The sequence below is a fragment of the Oncorhynchus gorbuscha genome, linkage group LG17 (assembly GCF_021184085.1).
Source record: "Oncorhynchus gorbuscha isolate QuinsamMale2020 ecotype Even-year linkage group LG17, OgorEven_v1.0, whole genome shotgun sequence".
In the NCBI taxonomy this organism is placed as follows: domain Eukaryota; kingdom Metazoa; phylum Chordata; class Actinopteri; order Salmoniformes; family Salmonidae; genus Oncorhynchus; species Oncorhynchus gorbuscha.
In genome coordinates this window covers 16,382,292-16,404,254 of record NC_060189.1, presented here as the reverse complement: position 1 = coordinate 16,404,254, position 21,963 = coordinate 16,382,292, and the positions used below count along the sequence as shown (strand labels likewise).

The following is a 21,963-nucleotide window of genomic DNA, read 5'->3' as shown; positions in this document are numbered from 1 at the left end:
CAAGGCCTACCTTCAAATTTAGGGCCTCTTTGCTTGACATCCTTGGAAAATCAAAAGAAATCAGCCAAAACCTCAGAAAAATATTGTATATTCCTCCACAATTCTGGTTCATCCTTGGGAGAAATTTCCAAACGCCTGAAGGTACCACGTTCATCTGTACAAACAATAGTATGCAAGTATAAACACCATGGGACCACGCAGCCGTCATACCGCTCAGGAAGGAGACACGTTCTGTCTCCTGGAGATAAAAGTACTTTGGTGCGAAAAGTGCAAATCAATCCCAGAACAACAGCAAAGGACCTTGTGAAGATGCTGGATGAAACAGGTACAAAATGATCTATATCCACAGTCCTATCTCGACATAACCTGAAAGGCCGCTCAGCAAGGAAGAAGCCACTGCTCCAGAACCACCATAAAAAAGCCAGACTACGGTTTGCAACTGCACATGGGGACAAAGATTGTACTTTTTGGAAAAATGTCCTCTGGTCTGATGAAACCAAAATATAACTGTTTGGCCATAATGACCATCATTATGTTTGGAGGAAAAAGGGGGAGGCTTGCAAGCCGAAGAACACCAACCCAACCGTGAAGCACAGGGGTGGCAGAAGCATGTTGTGGGGTTGCTTTGCTGCAGGAGGGGCTGGTGCACTTCACAAAATAGATGGCGTCATGAGGTGGGGAAATTATGTGGATATATTGAAGCAACATCTCAAGACATCAGTCAGGAAGTTAAAGCTTGGTCGCAAATGGGTCTTCCAAATGGACAATGACCCCAAGCATACTTCCAAAGTTGTGGCAAAATTGCTTAAGGACAACAAAGTTAAGGTATTGGAGTGGCCATCACAAAGTCCTGATCTCAAACCCATAGAAAATGTGTGGGCAGAACTGAAAAAGTGTTTGTGAGCAAGGAGGCCTACAAACCTGACTCAGTTACTCCAGCTCTGTCAGGAAGAATGAGCCAAAATTCACCAAACTTATTGTGGGAAGCTTGTGGAAGGCTACCTGAAACGTTTGACCCAAGTTAAACAATTTAAAGGCAATGCAACCAAATACTAATTGAGTGGATGTAAACTTCTGACCCACTGGGAATGTGATGAAAGTAATAAAAGCTGAAATAAATCATTCTCTCTACTATTATTCTAACATTTCACATTCTTAAAATAAAGTGATGATCCTAACGGACATAAAACAGGGATTTTTTACTAGGATTAAATGTCAGGAATTGTGAAAAACTGAGTTTAAATGTATTTGGCTAAGGTGGATGTAAACTTCCGACTTCAACTGCAAGTATTCAGAACCTTTTCTATGAGACTCGAAATTGAGCTCAGGTGCATCCTGTTTCCGTTGATCATCCTTGAGATGTTTTTACAACTTGATTGGAGTCCACATGTGGTAAATTCAATTGATTGGATATGGTTGGAAAGGCACACACCTGTCTTTATAACGTACCACAGTTAGAGCAAAAACCAAGCCATGAGGTGATGGAACTGTCCGTAGAGCCCTGAGACAGGATTGTGTCGAGGCACAGATCTGGGGAAAGGTACCAAAACATCTATGCAGCAATGAAGGTCCCCAAGAACACAGTGGCCTCCATCATTGTTAAATGGAAGAATTTTGGAACCACCAAGACTCTTCCGAGACCTGGCTACCCGGCCAAACTGAGCAGGGAGGTGACCAACAACCCGATAGGGAGGTGACCAACAACCCGATGGTCACTCTGACAGAGCTCCAGAGTTCCTCTGTGGAGATTGGAGAACCTTACAGAAGGACAACCATCTCTGCAGCACTCTACCAATCAGGCCTTTATGGTTGAGTGACCAGACAGAAGCCACTCCTCAGTAAAAGGCACATGACAGCCCGCTTGGAGTTTGCCAAAAGGCACCTAAAGGACTCTCAGACCATGAGAAACAAAATTATCTGGTCTGATTCACTTTTTGGCCTGAATGCCAAGCGTCACATCTGGAGGAAACCAGGCACCGCTCATCACCTGTCACCATACCTACGGTGAAGCATGGTGATGGCAGCATCATGCTGTGAGGATGTTTTTCAGCAGCAGGGACTGGGAGACTAGTCAGGATTGAGGGAAAGATGAATGGATCAAAGTACAGAGAGACCCTTGATGAAAACCTGCTCCAGAGCGCTCAGGACATCAGCCTGGGGGCGAAGGTTCCCCTTCCAACAGGACAACGACCCTAAGCACACAGCCAGTGGTTTTGGGACAAGTCTCTGAATATTCTTGAGTGGCCCATTCAGAGCCCGGACTTGAACCCCATCGGACATCTCTGGAGAGAACTGAAAATAGCTGCGCAGCGACGCTCCCCATCCAACCTGACAGATCTTGATAGAATCTGCAGAGAAGAATGGGAGAAACTCCCGAAATACAGGTGTGCCAAGCTTATAGTGTCATACCCAAGAAGACTTGAGGTTGTAATCGCTGCCAAAGGTAATTCAACAAAGTACTGAGTTAAGGGTCTGAATACTTATGTAAATTTGTTAATTTGATAATTAAGTTATGTATATTTTTTTTGCTTGGTCGTTATGAGGTATTGTGTGTAGATTGATGAGTGGAAAAAACTATTTAATCCATTTTAGAATAAGGCTGTAACATAAACAAATGTGGAAAAGGTGAATGGGTCTGAATACCGTCTGAGCTCCTTTGTTATGACAAGCCTAAATAACTTAAGGAGTAAAAAGGCACATAATAAATTGCATGGACTCACTCTGTGAGCAATAATAGTGTTTAACATGATTTTTGATGACTACCTCATCACTGTACCCCAAGCATACAATTATCTGTAAGGTTCCCCAGTCAAGCAGTGAATTTCAAACACAGACTCAACTACAAAGACCAGGGAGGTTTCCAGTGTCTCGCAAAGAAGGGCAAAGAGGGGCACCTATGTAAAATGTGGCAAGGCAATTCACTTTTTGTCCTGAATACAAAGTGTTATGTTTGGGGCAAATCCAATACAACACATTATGGAAGACCACTCTCCATAGTGTTATGGGTATGCTTGTAATCATTAAGTACTGGGGAGTTTTTCAGGATAAAAAAGAAACCGAATGGAACACCTGACGCTGAAAAATGAATTCACTTTTCACAAGGCCAAATCTACACTGGATTTGCTTACCAAGAAGACAATGAATGTTCCTGAGTGTCCGAGTTACAGTTTTAACTTAAATCTACTTGAAAATATATGGCAAGACCTGAAAAGGGCTGTCTGCACCTGAACAAGGCAGTTAACCCACCGTTCCTTGGGTAGACCGTTAATGTAAATAAGAATTTGTTCTTAACTAACTTGCCTAGTTTATTTTTATTTAACCAGGTAGGCCAGTTGAGAACAAGTTCTCATTTACAACTGCGACCTGGACAAGATAAAGCAAAGCAGTGCGACAAAAACAACAACACAGAGTTACATGTGGGATAAACAAAAGTACAATCAATAAAACAATAGAAATGATCTATATACAATGTGTGCAAATTGAGTGAGGAGGTAGGCAATAAATAGGCCATAGTAGCGAAGTAATTACAATTCAGCAAACATTATGGGGATGAGGTAGGTAGTTGGATGGGCTATTTACAGATGGGCTGTGTACAGCTGCAGCGATCGGTTAGCTGCTCAGATAGCTGATGCTTAAAGTTAGTGAGGGATATAAGTCTCCAAATTTAGCGATTTTTGCAATTCGTTCCAATCATTGGCAGCAGCGAACTGGAAGGAAAGGTGGCCAAATTAGGTGTTGGCTTTGGGGATGACCAGTGAGATATACCTGCGCGAGCTAGGGGTGGGTGTTGTTATGGTGACCAGTGAGCTGAAATAAGGCATAGCTTTACCGAGCAAAGACTTATAGATGACCTGGAGCCAGTGGGTCTGGAGACAAATATGTTGCGAGGGCCAACCGACGAGAGCATACAGGTCACAGTGGTGGGTAATATATGGGGCTTTGGTGACAAAATGGATGGCACTATGATAGACTGCATCCAGTTTGCTGAGTAGAGTGTTGGAGGCTATTTTTAAATGACATCTCCAAAGTCAAGGATCGGTAGGATAGTCAGTTTTACGAGGGTATGTTTGGCAGCGTGAGTGAAGGAGGCATTGTTGAAAAATAAGAAGCCGATTCTAGATTTAATTTTGGATTGGAGATGCTTAATATGAGTCTGGAAGGAGAGTTACAGTCTAGCCAGACACCTAGGTATTTGTAGTTGTCCACAGTCAGAACCATCCAGAGTAGTGATGCTAGTCAGCAGGGCAGGTGCGGGCAGCGATCTGTTGAAGAGCATGCATTTCGTTTTTCTAGCGTTTAAGAGCAGTTGGAGGCCACAGAAGGAGTGTTGTATGGCATTGAAGCTCGTTTGGAGGTTTGTTAACACAGTGTCCAAAGAAGGCCCAGATGTATACAGAATGGTGTCGTCTGAGTAGAGGTGGATCAAGGAATCACCCGCAGCAAAAGCGACATCATTGATATATACAGAGAAAAGAGTCGGCCCGAGAATTGAACCCTGTGGTACCCCCATAGAGCCTGCCAGAGGTCCGGACAACAGGCCCTCCGATTTAACACACTAAAGGTAAATAAAAAATATATAATAATCGCTGCCAAAGGTGCAAAGTATTGACTCAAGGATCTGTAAATTGACTCAGGGATCTAGTAAATTAGATATTTCTGTATTTAATTTTCAATACATTTGCAAAAATTTCTAAAAACATGTTTTCACTTTGTCATTGTGGGGTATTGCGTATAGATGGCAAAAAAAAAATATTTAATCAATTTTGAATTTAAGCTGTAACACAACAAAATGTGGAATACATCCAGGGGTATGAATACTTTCTGAAGGAACTGTACACCTACCTGGAAGGGACAGGGTATGTGGTAGTCTCTGCAGCGCTCCTGGACCCAGGTGGTCTCCCAGACAGACCTGTAGCTGTGTTCATACAGGTAGCAGGAGATGACCGTAAGCAGGGGCACCAGGTAAAGCACAGAGAACACCCCGATACGGATCATAAACTTCACCAGCTTGTCCTGGTTCTCCTTCTCCAGAGGGATCTCCATACGCACACGGTTAAGCGCCACGATCCCCGTCAGAAGCAGAGCCACACCCACCTAGAGGCAGATATATAGGTATTAAACTAGGTTAGAGAACAATCTTCAGATATCGATTATGTATTGATTCAAGGGAAACATATTCAGATATTGATTATGTATTGATTCAAGAGGACCATCTTCAGATATTGATAATGTATTGATTCAAGGGGACCATCTTCAGATATTGATAATGTATTGATTCAAGGGGCCAACACATGCATGTTAGGGATGCATAGGTCAGACTCTAAAGGCTTCTACACATCTATCCAACAGCCAACCCAACCGTCTATGGACGGTTGTTGAAATAATCTCAGTTGTTCGCCGCAAGACATTCTCCATCGTAGTTGGTCCAGATTTAACATGTAGAATCAGCCACAGACAGTTGTTCTGAGTTGGGGAAAAACTACCCAATGCAAGATGGATAATTCATTTGCTGTAGTTAGACAGAGGTGTAAAAGCCTTTAGAACAGCCTTTCTAGAGCATAAAACACCCACCAACACGTTGAGGCAAAGCGGCGCCAGCAGGAACCAGCGCAGCGCCGTGACGTCGTAGAGGCCCACGAAGCACACGCCACTCACGCCATCGCCCTCGATCTTGTTGAGGGCCAGCAGGGCCACGGTGAGGCAGCCGGGCAGGCCCCAGGCACAGGTGTGAAAGAGAAGGGCCTTCTTCTCGATGGCCTCGCTGCCCCACTTGGGCACAGCCGCCAGGAACCAGGTAATAGTGAGGATGACCCACCACACGCTTCCCGCCATTGTGAAGAAGTAGAGCACCATGAACAGCAGCGTGCATGCCTGGGAAGGGGAGATTGAAAATATCTCACACTTACATCCTATCATTGCTACCTTCTTTAATATACAGTAGTGGCCCTGAATGTCATAGAGTAAAGCAGCTGATCAATAAACCACTAAGACAACAGACGGGGATGGCTCACCTTGTTGTGGGAGCCCTGTGTGATGGTGGCCGCCCGGTACTGGGTGGGGCTCGCCGCGTTGCAAGCCACCCTGTCCTCCAATAGGAAGCCCAGGAAGAACACAAGCGACACCATCATGTAGCAAGCGGCGTAGAAGATGATTGGCCGCTCCGGGTAGCAGAACCTCGTGACGTCGATGAGGAAGGTGAGGAAGCTGAAGAGTGTTGCCGAGAGACAGACGATGGAAACCACGCCGATGAAGTAGCGGGCAAAGGTGAGTTCCGGGCGCTGAAAGTACATGTTGGGGCAGGGGGGCGAGCACTCCCTCACGCCCAGGAATGAGTAGCCCAGGTCGGGTTCCATTTTGAGCTTGCGGGGGCACCAGAAGCCGAAATCCCTCTGGACAGACATGGGAGAGATATCGGTAGGATTTGCACTGGTCTGGAGGTCCACCGCACGGGGGTAGGGCTCGTCACAGTCTGGGAACCTTGAGGCAGGAGCGGGAGCGGGAGAGAGAGATTATAAAAATAGTTGAGGTTGAGTTTAGGTTGAAAGAGGGATTGTGATGTTTGAGTTGAGAACCAGTTCAAGGTTCAGGCTCTACATGGAAATCAGATTAGGGTTGTGATGCTGGTGATACTGGGCTATGGACAGTTTAAGATTTCTCCAACAATTTAAGAGTAAATTCAGGTTAAAGTAATCTCAGGCTAAATTCAGGTTAAAGTAATCTCAGGCTAAATTCAGGTTAAAGTAAGCTTAGGCTAAGTTCAGGTAAAGTAGACTCAGGGTAAGTTCAGGTTAAAGTAGGCTCATGGTAAGTTCAGGTTAAAGTAGGCTCAGGGTAAATTCAGGTTAAAGTAGGCTCAGGCGTAAGTTCAGGTTAAAGTAGGCTCAGGGTAAGTTCAGGTTAAAGTAGGCTCAGGGTAAGTTCAGGACACAGTGTTGTGCAAAGCCAACACAGAAACAGTCCCATACATACCTGCTACACTCTGTCTCGTCTGGCCAGGCCACCCCAAACATCTCCATGAGTTTGTGGCAGTCTCTCTTGGCGCGGTGGCACAGGGCTCGGCAGGGCATGGACACGCGGCCATACTCCATACAGACTGGAGCGTAGAGGGCACACAGAAACATCCTCAGGTCCTCCGAACACTGCAGGTTCACCATGGGGTGGAAGGGCTGAAGGAGGAAAGGAGAGAGGGAGGGAAACAACGTGGGAGAGGTGGGAGGGACAGAGAAAGAGAAGGAGATATAGAGGGGGATAGAGATAGCGGGAGATAGAGAGAGAGGGAAATAGAGGGGGATAGAGAGAGGGAGAGATAGAGAGTGGGGGGATAGAGAGAGGTAGAGAGGAGGATAGAGAGAGGGATAGAGAGAGGGCGATAGGGAGGGGGATAGGGAGGGAGAGGGGGATAGGGAGGGGGATATAGAGAGGGGGATAGAGAGACCGAGAGGGAGATAGGGAGAGGACGGATAGAGAGAAGGGGATAGGGAGGGGGATAGAGAGAGGGGGAGGGGGATAGAGAGAAGGAGATAGAGAGAAGGTGAGAGAATGATATAGGGCGGGAGAGAGGGCGATAGAGAGAGGGGGATATAAAGAGGGAGAGAGGGGTGTATAGAGAGGGAGAGAGGGTGATAGAGAGAAGAGGATAGAGAGAGGGAGATAGAGGTGGGATATAGAGAGGTGGGAGGAGGAAAGTGATAGAGGTGGGATATAGAGAGGGAGAGAGAGGGAGAGAGAGAGGGAGAGGGGATAGAGAGAGGGGGATATAGAGAGGGGGATAGAGGTGGGATATAGAGTTGTGGGAGGAGGATAGAGAGGAGAGAGGGGGATAGAGAGAGGGGAGGGATAGAGAGGGGGATATAGAGAGGGAGAGAAGGGGATAGAGAGAGGGAGAGGGGGATAGCAAGAGGGGGATAGAGGGAGGAAGAGAGGGGGATAGAGAGAGGGGGAGGAAGAGAGTGATAGAGAGAGGTGGGTTATAGAGAGGGAGAGAGGGGGATATAGAGAGGGAGAGAGGGGATAGAGAGAGGGGGATATAGAACCATAAATATTTACTCCAGGCTATGAAATATTCACAGGCAGCCCTCACATCAGAGAACAGTCAGGACACACACAGTGAATATCACGCCTTTGGTCAGCCACAACCAGCCACAGCATCACATCACCCACAGAGAGCAACAAGATAAACATTTATGCTATTGAGCAGGGATGGAAACTCTGGTCCTTTGGGACCCGAGTGTCTGCTCTACTGGTAAACACACCTGGTTTCCCAGATCTAAATCAGATGCTGGTTTGAAGAAGAAGAAACAGCAGATTCTTCAGGGTTAGAAAGATGGAGAGAACCCATCCCCGCTCTAGCTGCTGGGTAGCTAGCTGCTGGCTACATCAGTGCTTTTGTCTGAATGCATTTTCTCTACAAGCCCTAGCAATCTGTGTACTGAGCCCTTGTGTCAAAACACACACACTCTGTATGCACACACACACAATCCCTCTAATTTGCCCTGTCTATCACTTTAATGCTGTGAAAAATGATTAGTGCTCTTTCTTAGGCATGTGAGGGCTCACAGAAAACAGAAATCTCTCTCACACACACACACACACACACACACACACACACACACACACACACACACACACACACACACACACACACACACACACACACACACACACACACACACACACACACACACACACACACACACACACACACTATAATCCCCAGCAGAGAAATAGAATCGTGAGAGACAGAGGCAGATAGAGATGGGATTTCCCTGTGTTTGACTAGCAGACAGGCAACCAGTGTAAGGGCTTTACACTGTCTAAATGTCACCTCATATGAACAGCTCATACATCTAACACCAACATACAGATACACAGAGGGCCAGTCAAATCAACCTGTGTGTACGTCCATGTGTAATTTCTACAATAGTAGCAGGCGTGTGTATACTGTGAGTGTGTGTCTCCAGCTGGCAAGTGTCTTCACTGACATTTTCAACCTCTCCCCAACCCAGTCTATAATACCTACATGATTCAAACAGACCCCCATTGTCTCTGTGCCTAAGAACGCCAAGGTAACCTGTCTAAATTACTTTCGCCCCGTAGCACTAACATCTGTAGCCATGAAATGCTTTGAAAGGCTGGTCATGGCTCACATCAACACCATCATCCCAGACACCCTGGACACACTCCAATACACATACTACCCCAACAGATCCACGCAATCTCTATTGCACTTCACACTGCCCTTTTCCACTTGAACAAAAAGGAACACCTATGTGAGAATGCTATTCATTGACTACAGCTCAGCGTTCAACATCATAGTGCCCACAGAGCTCATCAATAAGCTAAGGACGCTGGGACTGAACACCTCCCTCTGCAAATGGATCCTGGACTCCCTGACGGGTTGCCCCCAGGTGGTAAGGGTAGGTAACAACACATCCGCCGTACTGGTCCTGAACACGGGGACACCTCAGTGGTGCGTGCTTAGTCCCCTCCTGTACTCCCTGTTCACCCACGACTGAGCACAACTCCAACACCATCATTAAGTTTGCTGACAACACAACAGTGGTAGGCCTGATCACTGACAACGATGAGACAGCCTATAGGGAGGAGGTCAGAGACCTGGCAGTGTCGTTCCAGGACAATAACCAGTCCCTCAACGTTAGCAAGATAAAGTAGCTGATCGTAGACTTCAGGAAACGGAGGGCCGAGAACACCCCCATTTGTGCACACCCCTATTCACATCAACGGGACTATAGTGGCGAGGGTATAGACCGTATACCTGGGGATTTGGAAAACTGAACCATTTCTTTGAAGTTTTTTAATAAATTTGAATATTCGTAGCTACTTTTTAAGTAAATACCTGCAGTCAACTTGTGCAACACGTCAGGATATAAAGAACATTGCGTTCTTCATTTCACCTGTCACATTATTATGAACAATGAGAGGCACTCACTGTTGTGCAGCATGGGCCAGGTGATTTAATTACAGTATGCAATTTACAACTAAATGTTTGCCAGCTAGATATCTTATAACTGTTAAGTTAACTGTATAAAATACTTGAATACTTTAGGTCAGAAACTGTACAAAATCTTTGCATTCTCTATAGGATTTTACATGTACTTGTTAGCATTGCTAACCTTTGGATTACAGAGTATCAGTGAGGTTTGAATACAGCACCCCTTGTGTTCAGTGGCGGTATTACCGAATATCCCGGTATGGCACATGGTCGGTATGAAGATCTGACAATCTGAATACCAACCAAGCCTATCACTAAGGACCTATAATGACCCTCAGATCCTCAAAAATGTTTACAGCTGCACCATAGAGAGCATCTGGACTTGCCACATCACTGCTTGGTAGGGCAACTGCTTGGCATTCGACTGTAAGGCGCTACAGAGGGTAGTGTGTACGGCCCAGTCCATCACTGGGGCTGATCTCCCTGCCATCCAGGACCTCTATACCAGGCGGTATCAGAGGAAGGCCCTAAATATTGTCAAAGACTCCAGCCACCCTAGTCATAGACTGTTCTTTCTGCAACCGCATGGCAAGCGGTACCGGAGCGCAGAGTCTGGAACCAACAGCACCCTGAACACCTTCTACCCCCAAGCCATAAGACCTGTAAATAGTTATCCAAATATACTGAACACAAATATAACCGCGACATGCAACAATTTCTAAGATTATACTGAGTTACAGTTCATATAAGAAATCAGTCAATTGAAATAAATGATTTAGGCCCTAATCTATGGATTTCACGACTGGGTAGGGGTGCAGCCATAGGTGGTCCTGGGAGGGCATAGCCCCCCCCCCCGACAAACGATCCCGCAGGTAAAGAAAATGGATGTGGAAGCCCTGGCCTGGCGTGGTTACATGTGGTCTATAGTTGTGAGGTCGGTTGGACGAACTGCCAAATTTTCTAAACCGACGTTGGAAGAGGCTTATGGTAGAGAAATGAACATTCAATACTCTGGAAACAGCTCCGGTGGACATTCCTGCAGTCAGCATGTCAATTACATGCTCCTTCAAAACTTCTTCTGTGGCATTGTGGCATTGTGTTTTGTGCAAAACTGCACATTTTAGAGTGTCCTTTTATTGTTGCCTAAAGGAAGATGGTTAATCAGGCGAGTGAGCGATGAGCAGCGCTCAGACATTATTTGACGGTAATGAATCAAGACAAATGCAGAGGAATAAAAAGCTGCACTTAGAGCACGGCCCACCCCACTCTCTGTGTGTGTGTTGGCCTACCTGCCTTGTTAGGAATCTGGTTCGATCATTCTCGATTAATGCTTTCCAGATCTGTGCACGAGAAAATAAGTTCTACCCGCAAATGGGTGCAGCAACGCATAAGATCTCATGTTTTTTAAGACAGTAACAGCACACCCCCACACACCATCACAACAGCCTCAAATGACTGAGCACACACACACAGTCAATATTAGGCCAACAGCATACCACCCTGCATCCCACTGCTGACTTGCTTCTGAAGCTAAGCAGGGTTTGTCCTGGATGGGAGACCAGATGCTGCTGGAAGTATGTTGGAGGGCAAGTGGGCGGTATTCTTTCCTATGGTCTAAAAAAATTATCCAGGTCAGTGTTTTGGGACGTTAAACCTTTACCCACCATTGCAACCTGTACGCTCTCGTTGGCTGGCCCTCGCTTCATACTCGTCGCCAAACCCACTGGCTCCATGTCATCTACAAGACCCTTCTAGGTAAAGTCCCCCCTTATTTCAGCTCACTGGTCACCATAGCATCTCCCACCTGTAGCACACGCTCCAGCAGGTATATCTCTCTGGTCACCCCCAAAACCAATTCTTTCTTTGGCCGCCTCTCCTTCCAGTTCTCTGCTGCCAATGACTGGAATGAACTACAAAACATCTCTGAAACTGGAAACACTTATCTCCATCACTAGCTTTAACCACCAGCTGTCAGCTTGGGTTTACGGGCCAAAGCTCACAGGTGAACATGTTGGCACCACAAATGGACACCTCTAGATAGTGCGTGTATGTGTGTGTGTGAGTAGCAAGAGCATGAGTGTGTGTATGACAATTTCTGTCTCAGTGTTCATCTGGTCCTGTCCTGCTCTTACCTATCAGAATGGCTGAATGGGAACACCTCACTTTAAAACTACCAATCAGAGGCCTTCTTTTGATATCCCCCACAATGCACGCACACTCCCTCTACATTCCTATTGAGTGCCATGTCCTTACAGAAGCATGGGGAAACCCTTAACACAGCTCGTTTCTGCATGACTGTTACAGGCCAGCCGAATGGAGTGTTCTTTCATACCATTTCCTACTGTGTGACTCTCTCCACCACTGTGTGTGTGTAGAATGCTGGTCTATCTCTCTACCACTGTGTGTGTGTACTGTGCTGGTCTCTCTCTCTACCACTGTGTGTGTGTACTGTGCTGGTCTCTCTCTCTACCACTGTGTGTGTGTACTGTGCTGGTCTCTCTCTCTACCACTGTGTGTGTGTACTGTGCTGGTCTCTCTCTCTACCACTGTGTGTGTGTACTGTGCTGGTCTCTCTCTCTACCACTGTGTGTGTGTACTGCGCTGGTCTCTCTACCACTGTGTGTGGGTACTGTGCTGGTCTCTCTCTCTCTACCACTGTGTGTGTGTACTGTGCTGGTCTCTCTACCACTGTGTGTGGTTACTGTGCTGGTCTCTCTACCACTGTGTGTGTGTACTGTGCTGGTCTCTCTCTCTACCAATGTGTGTGTGTACTGTGCTGGTCTCTCTCTCTCTACCACTGTGTGTGTGTACTGTGCTGGTCTCTCTCTCTCTACCACTGTGTGTGTGTACTGCGCTGGTCTCTCTACCACTGTGTGTGGGTACTGTGCTGGTCTCTCTACCACTGTGTGTGTGTACTGTGCTGGTCTCTCTACCACTGTGTGTGTGTACTGTGCTGGTCTCTCTCTCTCTACCACTGTGTGTGTGTACTGTGCTGGTCTCTCTCTCTACCACTGTGTGTGTGTACTGCGCTGGTCTCTCTACCACTGTGTGTGTGTACTGTGCTGGTCTCTCTCTCTACCACTGTGTGTGTGTACTGTGCTGGTCTCTCTACCACTGTGTGTGTGTACTGTGCTGGTCTCTCTCTCTACCACTGTGTGTGTGTACTGCGCTGGTCTCTCTACCACTGTGTGTGTGTACTGTGCTGGTCTCTCTCTCTACCACTGTGTGTGTGTACTGCGCTGGTCTCTCTACCACTGTGTGTGTGTACTGCGCTGGTCTCTCTACCACTGTGTGTGTGTACTGCGCTGGTCTCTCTACCACTGTGTGTGTGTACTGCGCTGGTCTCTCTACCACTGTGTGTGTGTACTGAGAATATCGACATTAAGTGGTTTGATTGTGGTGTCAAAGGAGGGGGTGGGAATGGTGATCAAATCTGTATTCATGACGACCTGGTTTTATTTGGGAGCAAATGTTTTGTTCTGCTGTCGCTGGTCAAAAACAGGACAAAAGCCTTCGTCCATAAAACAAGCCTTGGGGTGATTGCACAACCCTTTGGCTTAAGGATGGGGAGGAGGGCAGGGGTGGTCATCCCCTTGGCTCAGTTTTTCAAAAGTTATTTATCTGGATTTCACCTATCGGAAAGGATTTCATGCATAAAAATAGAATGAATAGAACAGACAATTCATTGAATGGAATTGGGGACTCCCAATCTATGCATTTTAGTTCTATGTATTTAATCCTATCAGATAGGCAAAATCCAGATAGATAACTTTTGAAAAACAGGTCTCAGGAGAATAGCGATACGATGTGCATGCTTTAGTTTCAGCCCAGCTCTAAATGGAGGATTATGGTGAGTTGAGTATTCTGAACACCTTTAATTAATGGATGAGTTTTGTATCATACTGTGTGCTACATAGACATGATGTTTCCAGAAGACACAAGTTCATGTTAGATTCTCCATAGGAGAGGAGTGTGTGCTGGCAGCAGCGTTGGGGGTGTTTATGGGGTGCTGAGCAGAAGGCTGTGTGGGTTGTGTGTGTAGGAGAAACAGGGAGGGTATTTTGGTAGGGGTGAAAAAGACCCCGTCTGTTTCTCCTCTACTTCTATAGCCGGATTAAGTTTCCCTCCTTTCCTCTCTCTCTCCGGTAGAAGCCACGGTTTGTATAAAGAAAGACTGAATGGAAGTTACCTTAGTGAGCCCCACGAGAGAGAGAAGTACATTTAATTTAATTGAAAGAGAGAGAGTTTCAGGCACCGGAGAGGGGTAGTTGTCTGGCGCAGACACCTAGCAGACTCTGCCTGTCCTTGGCTGTCAACCGGGAGTTTGAGGGGGACAGTGATGGATGGGTCTGGAGGATAGTTCCAGACAGGGAAATAAATCTCACTCTCTGTTTCATCTCTTTATCTGTCTCACAGCCTCCCTCTATCGCTATAACCTTTCAGTCACCCTCTCTCTCTGTCCCTACTTCCTCTCATCCCCAGATAGTTGTAAGGTACAGGGTGGGGCTGATGGGAGCAGACACAGAGAAAAACAAGTTGCACAGTGTGTGTGTGTGTGGTGAAGATTAGGGTGACGGGAGGAAAGCCAGTTTGCCAACTCTTGAAGAAACTCTGTATAATGTCTTCGGCTTAAAGAAGAGAGAGGGAGAGAGAAAAAGGGAAAAGAAGGTGAGAAAGGGAAGAGAAAAAGGGAAAAGAATGGGTTTCCCTGAGGATCAGAGAGTCAATGGGATTGGTGTTTGGAATGTGAGAACCTGCTACCTCTGTCTGACCGAGCCCTGTGAAATTTCAGGACTTTTGGGGGAGTCAAATGTTTTGACCATTTTGACACTACTCCTTAACCTAACCTTAACCCTAACCCAAAAACCCTAACCCAAAAACCCTAAAATAGAATTTTAACAAATTCAGGACATGAAAAGATTCCTGACTTCTCCAAAAATGTCTTGTTTTCCTTACTTGTCAGGACAGTGAGTGAATTGTTGGGGTCCTAATAAGATAGCAAAACAAGTACACACACACACACACACACACACACACACACACACACACACACACACACACACACACACACACACACACACACACACACACACACACACACACACACACACACACACACACACACACACACACACACACACACACACACACACACACACACGGCAGCTCACTTCCTAAAGCTGTCATTAGTAGTGAGATTACTATGGCCCAGTGGTCAGGTCAGCTGACTGGTCTCTGTAATATGGCCCAGTGGTCAGGTCAGGTGACTGGTCTCTATAATATGGCCCAGTGGTCAGGTCAGGTGACTGGTCTCTGTAATATGGCCCAGTGGTCAGGTCAGGTGACTGGTTTTACTGTGCCCTAATGCCACTCTGGTGATGGTGACACTTGACACCTCACATACTACTAAACTAGCTGAGCACTAACATGCAGACTTCAATCATATGGTGCTGGGGCTTACACACACACACTACATATGCTTACACACACACATGCAAATTGGCGCCACACACTCACACTCTCCACATCCGATGCTGCTACTCTATTTATTATCTCTCCTGATTGCCGAGTCACTTTTACCCCTCCCTACATGTACATGCCTCAACAAGCTCAACTACCTCGTACCCCTGCATATTGACTTGGTACCGGTAGTACTCCTTGTATATTGTTCTTTTATTGTCTTACTATTTCCTTTTTTTAAGAATTGGCTCATTTTGTATGACTTTTTAACTCTGCATTGTTGGGAAAGGGCTCGTAAAGTAAGCATTTCACATTCAAGTTTAAACCTGTTGTATTCAGCGCATTTGACAAATACCATTTTATTTTACTTGACACACGCCCGTAAAACCAAAGAGGAGGTGAAGCCGATCAGGGAAGGGGAAAATCATTGGCATAATTAGAAACCACCTTGTTTTTGTAGTGTGTTGCTTTTGGCTCAACTGTGTTTGTGGTCTATTCTTGTTGCCATTTCTCTTCATCCCCCATTCATTACCGCCTTTCTGTCTCTCTTTATCGCATAACATCCTTGTATTCCTCTTCATCCCCCATTCATTACCGCCCTTCTGTCTCTCTTTATCGCATAACATCCTTGTATTCCTCTTCATCACCCATTCATTACCGCCCTTCTGTCTCTCTTTATCGCTAACATCTTGTCATCACCCATTCATTACCGCCCTTCTGTCTCTCTTTATCGCATAACATCCTTGTATTCCTCTTCATCACCCATTCATTACCGCCCTTCTGTCTCTCTTTATCGCATAACATCCTTGTATTCCTCTTCATCACCCATTCATTACCGCCCTTCTGTCTCTCTTTATCGCATAACATCCTTGTATTCCTCTTCATCACCCATTCATTACCGCCCTTCTGTCTCTCTTTATCGCATAACATCCTTGTATTCCTCTTCATCACCCATTCATTACCGCCCTTCTGTCTCTCTTTATCGCATAACATCCTTGTATTTCTCTCCATCACCCATAAAGCTGTATCACTCTGTCATTCATAATATCCTTCCTCTATTAGCCACATCCTTGTATTTCTCTTCATCCCCCATTCATTACCGCCCTTCTGTCTCTCTTTATCGTATAACATCCTTGTATTTCTCTCCATCCCCCATTCTTTACTGCCCTTCTGTCTCTCTTTATCGCATAACATCCTTGTATTTCTCTTCATCACCCATAAAGCTGTATCACTCTGTCATTCATAATATCCTTCCTCTATTAGCCACATCCTTGTATTTCTCTTCATCCCCCATTCATTACCGCCCTTCTGTCTCTCTTTATCGTATAACATCCTTGTATTCCTCTTCATCACCCATTCATTACCGCCCTTCTGTCTCTCTTTATCGCATAACATCCTTGTATTTCTCTCCATCCCCCATTCATTACCGCCCTTCTGTCTCTCTTTATCGCATAACATCCTTGTATTTCTCTTCATCCCCCATTCATTACCGCCCTTCTGTCTCTCTTTATCGCATAACATCCTTGTATTCCTCTTCATCACCCATTCATTACCGCCCTTCTGTCTCTCTTTATCGTATAACATCCTTGTATTTCTCTTCATCACCCATAAAGCTGTATCACTCTGTCATTCATAATATCCTTCCTCTATTAGCCACATCCTTGTATTTCTCTTCATCCCCCATTCATTACCGCCCTTCTGTCTCTCTTTATCGTATAACATCCTTGTATCTCTCCATCCCCCATTCTTTACTGCCCTTCTGTCTCTCTTTATCGTATAACATCCTTGTATTTCTCTTCATCACCCATAAAGCTGTATCACTCTGTCATTCATAATATCCTTCCTCTATTAGCCACATCCTTGTATTCCTCTTCATCCCCCATTCATTACCGCCCTTCTGTCTCTCTTTATCGCATAACATCCTTGTATTCCTCTTCATCACCCATTCATTACCGCCCTTCTGTCTCTCTTTTCATAACATCCTTGTATTCCTCTTCATCACCCATTCATTACCGCCCTTCTGTCTCTCTTTATCGCATAACATCCTTGTATTCCTCTTCATCACCCATTCATTACCGCCCTTCTGTCTCTCTTTATCGCATAACATCCTTGTATTTCTCTCCATCACCCATAAAGCTGTATCACTCTGTCATTCATAATATCCTTCCTCTATTAGCCACATCCTTGTATTTCTCTTCATCACCCATAAAGCTGCTGTATCACTCTGTCATTCATAATATCTTTAAAGCTGTATCACTCATTCATTCATAATATCCTTCCTCTATTAGGACATCCTTGTATTCCTCTCACCCATAAAGCCCCCATTCATTACTATTAGCCCTTCTGTCTCTCTTTATCGCATAACATCCTTGTATTTCTCTCCATCCCCCATTCATTACCGCCCTTCTGTCTCTCTTTATCGCATAACATCCTTGTATTCCTCTTCATCACCCATTCATTACCGCCCTTCTGTCTCTCTTTATCGCATAACATCCTTGTATTCCTCTTCATCACCCATTCATTACCGCCCTTCTGTCTCTCTTTATCGCATAACATCCTTGTATTCCTCTTCATCACCCATTCATTACCGCCCTTCTGTCTCTCTTTATCGCATAACATCCTTGTATTCCTCTTCATCACCCATTCATTACCGCCCTTCTGTCTCTCTTTATCGCATAACATCCTTGTATTTCTCTCCATCACCCATAAAGCTGTATCACTCTGTCATTCATAATATCCTTCCTCTATTAGCCACATCCTTGTATTTCTCTTCATCCCCCATTCATTACCGCCCTTCTGTCTCTCTTTATCGTATAACATCCTTGTATTCCTCTTCATCACCCATTCATTACCGCCCTTCTGTCTCTCTTTATCGCATAACATCCTTGTATTTCTCTCCATCCCCCATTCATTACCGCCCTTCTGTCTCTCTTTATCGCATAACATCCTTGTATTTCTCTTCATCCCCCATTCATTACCGCCCTTCTGTCTCTCTTTATCGCATAACATCCTTGTATTCCTCTTCATCACCCATTCATTACCGCCCTTCTGTCTCTCTTTATCGCATAACATCCTTGTATTTCTCTTCATCACCCATAAAGCTGTATCACTCTGTCATTCATAATATCCTTCCTCTATTAGCCACATCCTTGTATTTCTCTCCATCACCCATAAAGCTGTATCACTCTGTCATTCATAATATCCTTCCTCTATTAGCCACATCCTTGTATTTCTCTTCATCCCCCATTCATTACCGCCCTTCTGTCTCTCTTTATCGTATAACATCCTTGTATTTCTCTTCATCACCCATAAAGCTGTATCACTCTGTCATTCATAATATCCTTCCTCTATTAGCCACATCCTTGTATTTCTCTTCATCCCCCATTCATTACCGCCCTTCTGTCTCTCTTTATCGTATAACATCCTTGTATTTCTCTTCATCACCCATAAAGCTGTATCACTCTGTCATTCATAATATCCTTCCTCTATTAGCCACATCCTTGTATTTCTCTTCATCACCCATAAAGCTGTATCACTCTGTCATTCATAATATCCTTCCTCTATTAGCCACATCCTTGTATTTCTCTTCATCACCCATAAAGCTGTATCACTCTGTCATTCATAATATCCTTCCTCTATTAGCCACATCCTTTTATTTCTCTTCATCACCCATAAAGCTGTATCACTCTGTCATTCATAATATCCTTCCTCTATTAGCCACATCCTTGCACAATGTGACACAGTCCCTACTCTTATTGCATCAACCATTTCCATTTTCCAATCCTTCACGGTCTTGTTCCGTAACCTTATTGTCCATGCTGGGCTGCCTCTCTCCCTCCTCTCTCAGGCATTCCAGAGAGAGAGGGGGCTGGTCATGATAAGAGCAGGAGGACAAACAGTTTAATCTGCACTCCTCTTCTCTGAAAAGAGAGGGACTAAAAGACAGCCCTCTCCCACACTCTCCAAGTCATTCATTCATTCATTCCTCCATCATTCAATCCGGATCAGACAAGAGCTGTTCCTGCATTCCAGCACATGCCCACTTCCCCTCCTCGCTCTCTCAACTCATTTTGCCATTCCTATATACATCCACTTTCTACCCTTCCTATCCATCCTTGCAATACACCCACCTCCTTAATTTACTCTTCACCTCCCTCCATAACTAGCTCTCTCTCTCTCTCTCTCATCAGATCTCTCCTGCTCCCCTCCTCTCTTCTCTTCCTGGTATTCATCTTTTTACATTTCCGCTCTGGGTTCCATAGTAACCGGTGATGAGGAGAAACGGACCAATCTGACATTAAGGCTTCTGATGGTCCTCATCCTGCAGGAGGTCAGGGGGTATGTACATGTGTGTGCACACCCACACACACTAGGAGTATTTATGCACAGACCCCTGTGAAGAGGAAATCAAAACATGTTCCCATGTTTTGTGTATTTGAATGTGTATGCACCACAGCCATCACAGCATACAATGAGTACCATCCCTACATACAGTCACACCCACTATCACTACCACCCACACAGCTCCTGTCACACAACATCGCCCTCTGGGCTGCAACACACCCCATTCAGTTACATCAGACTCATATCAACTACTCTCCTATGTCACAACGGCACAGATTTAGGACCAGCTTAAAGATCCTGACTTAATCATTGAGGATTTAAAACCAACAACACTCCCTTAATCCTACACCAAAATGCACCATCTACACAAGGATTCCCAGGTACACTTGTGGCCCTGGTGTAGATGGCGAGCCCGAGTTCCTCTGTCCAGTGTCTGTGTTCTTTTGTCCATCTTTATCTTTCATTTTTATTGGCCAGTCTGAGATATGGCTTTTTCTTTGCAACTCTGCCTAGAAGGCCAGCATCCCGGAGTCGCCACTTCACTGTTGACGTTGAGACTGGTGTTTTGTGGGTACTATTTAATAAAGCTGCAAGTTGTGGACTTGTGAGGAGTCTGTTTCTCAAACTAGACACTCTAATGTACTTGTCCTCTTGCTCAGTTGTGCACCGGGGCCTCCCACTCCTCTTTCTATTCTGGTTAGGGCCAGTTTGAGCTGTTCCGTGAAGGGAGAAGTACACAGCGTTGTACAAGATCTTCAGTTTCTTGGCCATTTCTCGCATGGAATAGCCTTCATTTCTCAGAACAAGAATAGACTGACGAGTTATTTGTTTCTGGCCATTTTGAGGCTGTAATTGGAGTAATCGAGCTCCCAGCCTCACCAGACCGTGAGACTGGCTGGGAGACCGGCCCATTCAACATCACCAGCTGTCATCATAGACAGCTCTATGGTGAGAAACATCTCGGTCCCCAAGTCAAAAACCCTGTGCTACCCAGGAGCACAAGTACAGGACATAACAAGGCTGCTTCAGACTGTTCTACCTCAGGAGCACGAATACAGGACATAACAAGGCTGCTTCAGACTGTTCTACCACAGGAGCACGAGTACAGGACATAACAAGGCTGCTTCAGACTGTTCTACCGCAGGAGCACGAGTACAGGACATAACAAGGCTGCTTCAGACTGTTCTACCACAGGAGCACGAGTACAGGACATAACAAGGCTGCTTCAGACTGTTCTACCACAGGAGCACGAGTACAGGACATAACAAGGCTGCTTCAGACTGTTCTACACAGGACCACGAGTACAGGACATAACAAGGCTGCTTCAGACTGTTCTACCACAGGAGCACGAGTACAGGACATAACAAGGCTGCTTCAGACTGTTCTACCACAGGAGCACGAGTACAGGACATAACAAGGCTGCTTCAGACTGTTCTACCACAGGAGCACGAGTACAGGACATAACAAGGCTGCTTCAGACTGTTCTACCACAGGAGCACGAGTACAGGACATAACAAGGCTGCTTCAGACTGTTCTACACAGGAGCACGAGTACAGGACATAACAAGGCTGCTTCAGACTGTTCTACCACATGAGCACGAGTACAGGACATAACAAGGCTGCTTCAGACTGTTCTACACAGGAGCACGAGTACAGGACATAACAAGGCTGCTTCAGACTGTTCTACCACAGGAGCACGAGTACAGGACATAACAAGGCTGCTTCAGACAGTTCTACCACAGGAGCACGAATACAGGACATAACAAGGCTGCTTCAGACTGTTCTACCACAGGAGCACGAGTACAGGACATAACAAGGCTGCTTCAGACTGTTCTACCACAGGAGCACGAGTACAGGACATAACAAGGCTGCTTCAGACTGTTCTACCACAGGAGCACGAGTACAGGACATAACAAGGCTTGCTTCAGACTGTTCTACACAGGAGCACGAGTACAGGACATAACAAGGCTGCTTCAGACTGTTCTACCACAGGAGCACGAGTACAGGACATAACAAGGCTGCTTCAGACTGTTCTACCACAGGAGCACGAGTACAGGACATAACAAGGCTGCTTCAGACTGTTCTACCACAGGAGCACGAGTACAGGACATAACAAGGCTGCTTCAGACTGTTCTACCACAGGAGCACGAGTACAGGACATAACAAGGCTGCTTCAGACTGTTCTACCACAGGAGCACGAGTACAGGA

General features: G+C 45.7%; 1 protein-coding gene across 3 annotated transcripts in view; it reads right to left on the bottom strand.

Annotated features, from left to right (window-relative positions):
• LOC124002285 (frizzled-3-like) overlaps window positions 1–21,963 on the bottom strand; it is a 47,155-nt gene that overhangs the window by 8,233 nt on the left and 16,959 nt on the right. For all 3 annotated transcript variants that reach the window (XM_046309659.1, XM_046309660.1, XM_046309661.1), the window contains 4 exons: window positions 6,970–7,166; window positions 6,012–6,477; window positions 5,572–5,871; window positions 4,843–5,094 (listed from right to left, as the gene is read on the bottom strand). In XM_046309659.1, coding sequence (XP_046165615.1) covers window positions 4,843–5,094; window positions 5,572–5,871; window positions 6,012–6,477; window positions 6,970–7,166 — 1,215 coding nt within the window. The remainder of the gene's footprint in view (window positions 1–4,842; window positions 5,095–5,571; window positions 5,872–6,011; window positions 6,478–6,969; window positions 7,167–21,963) is intronic.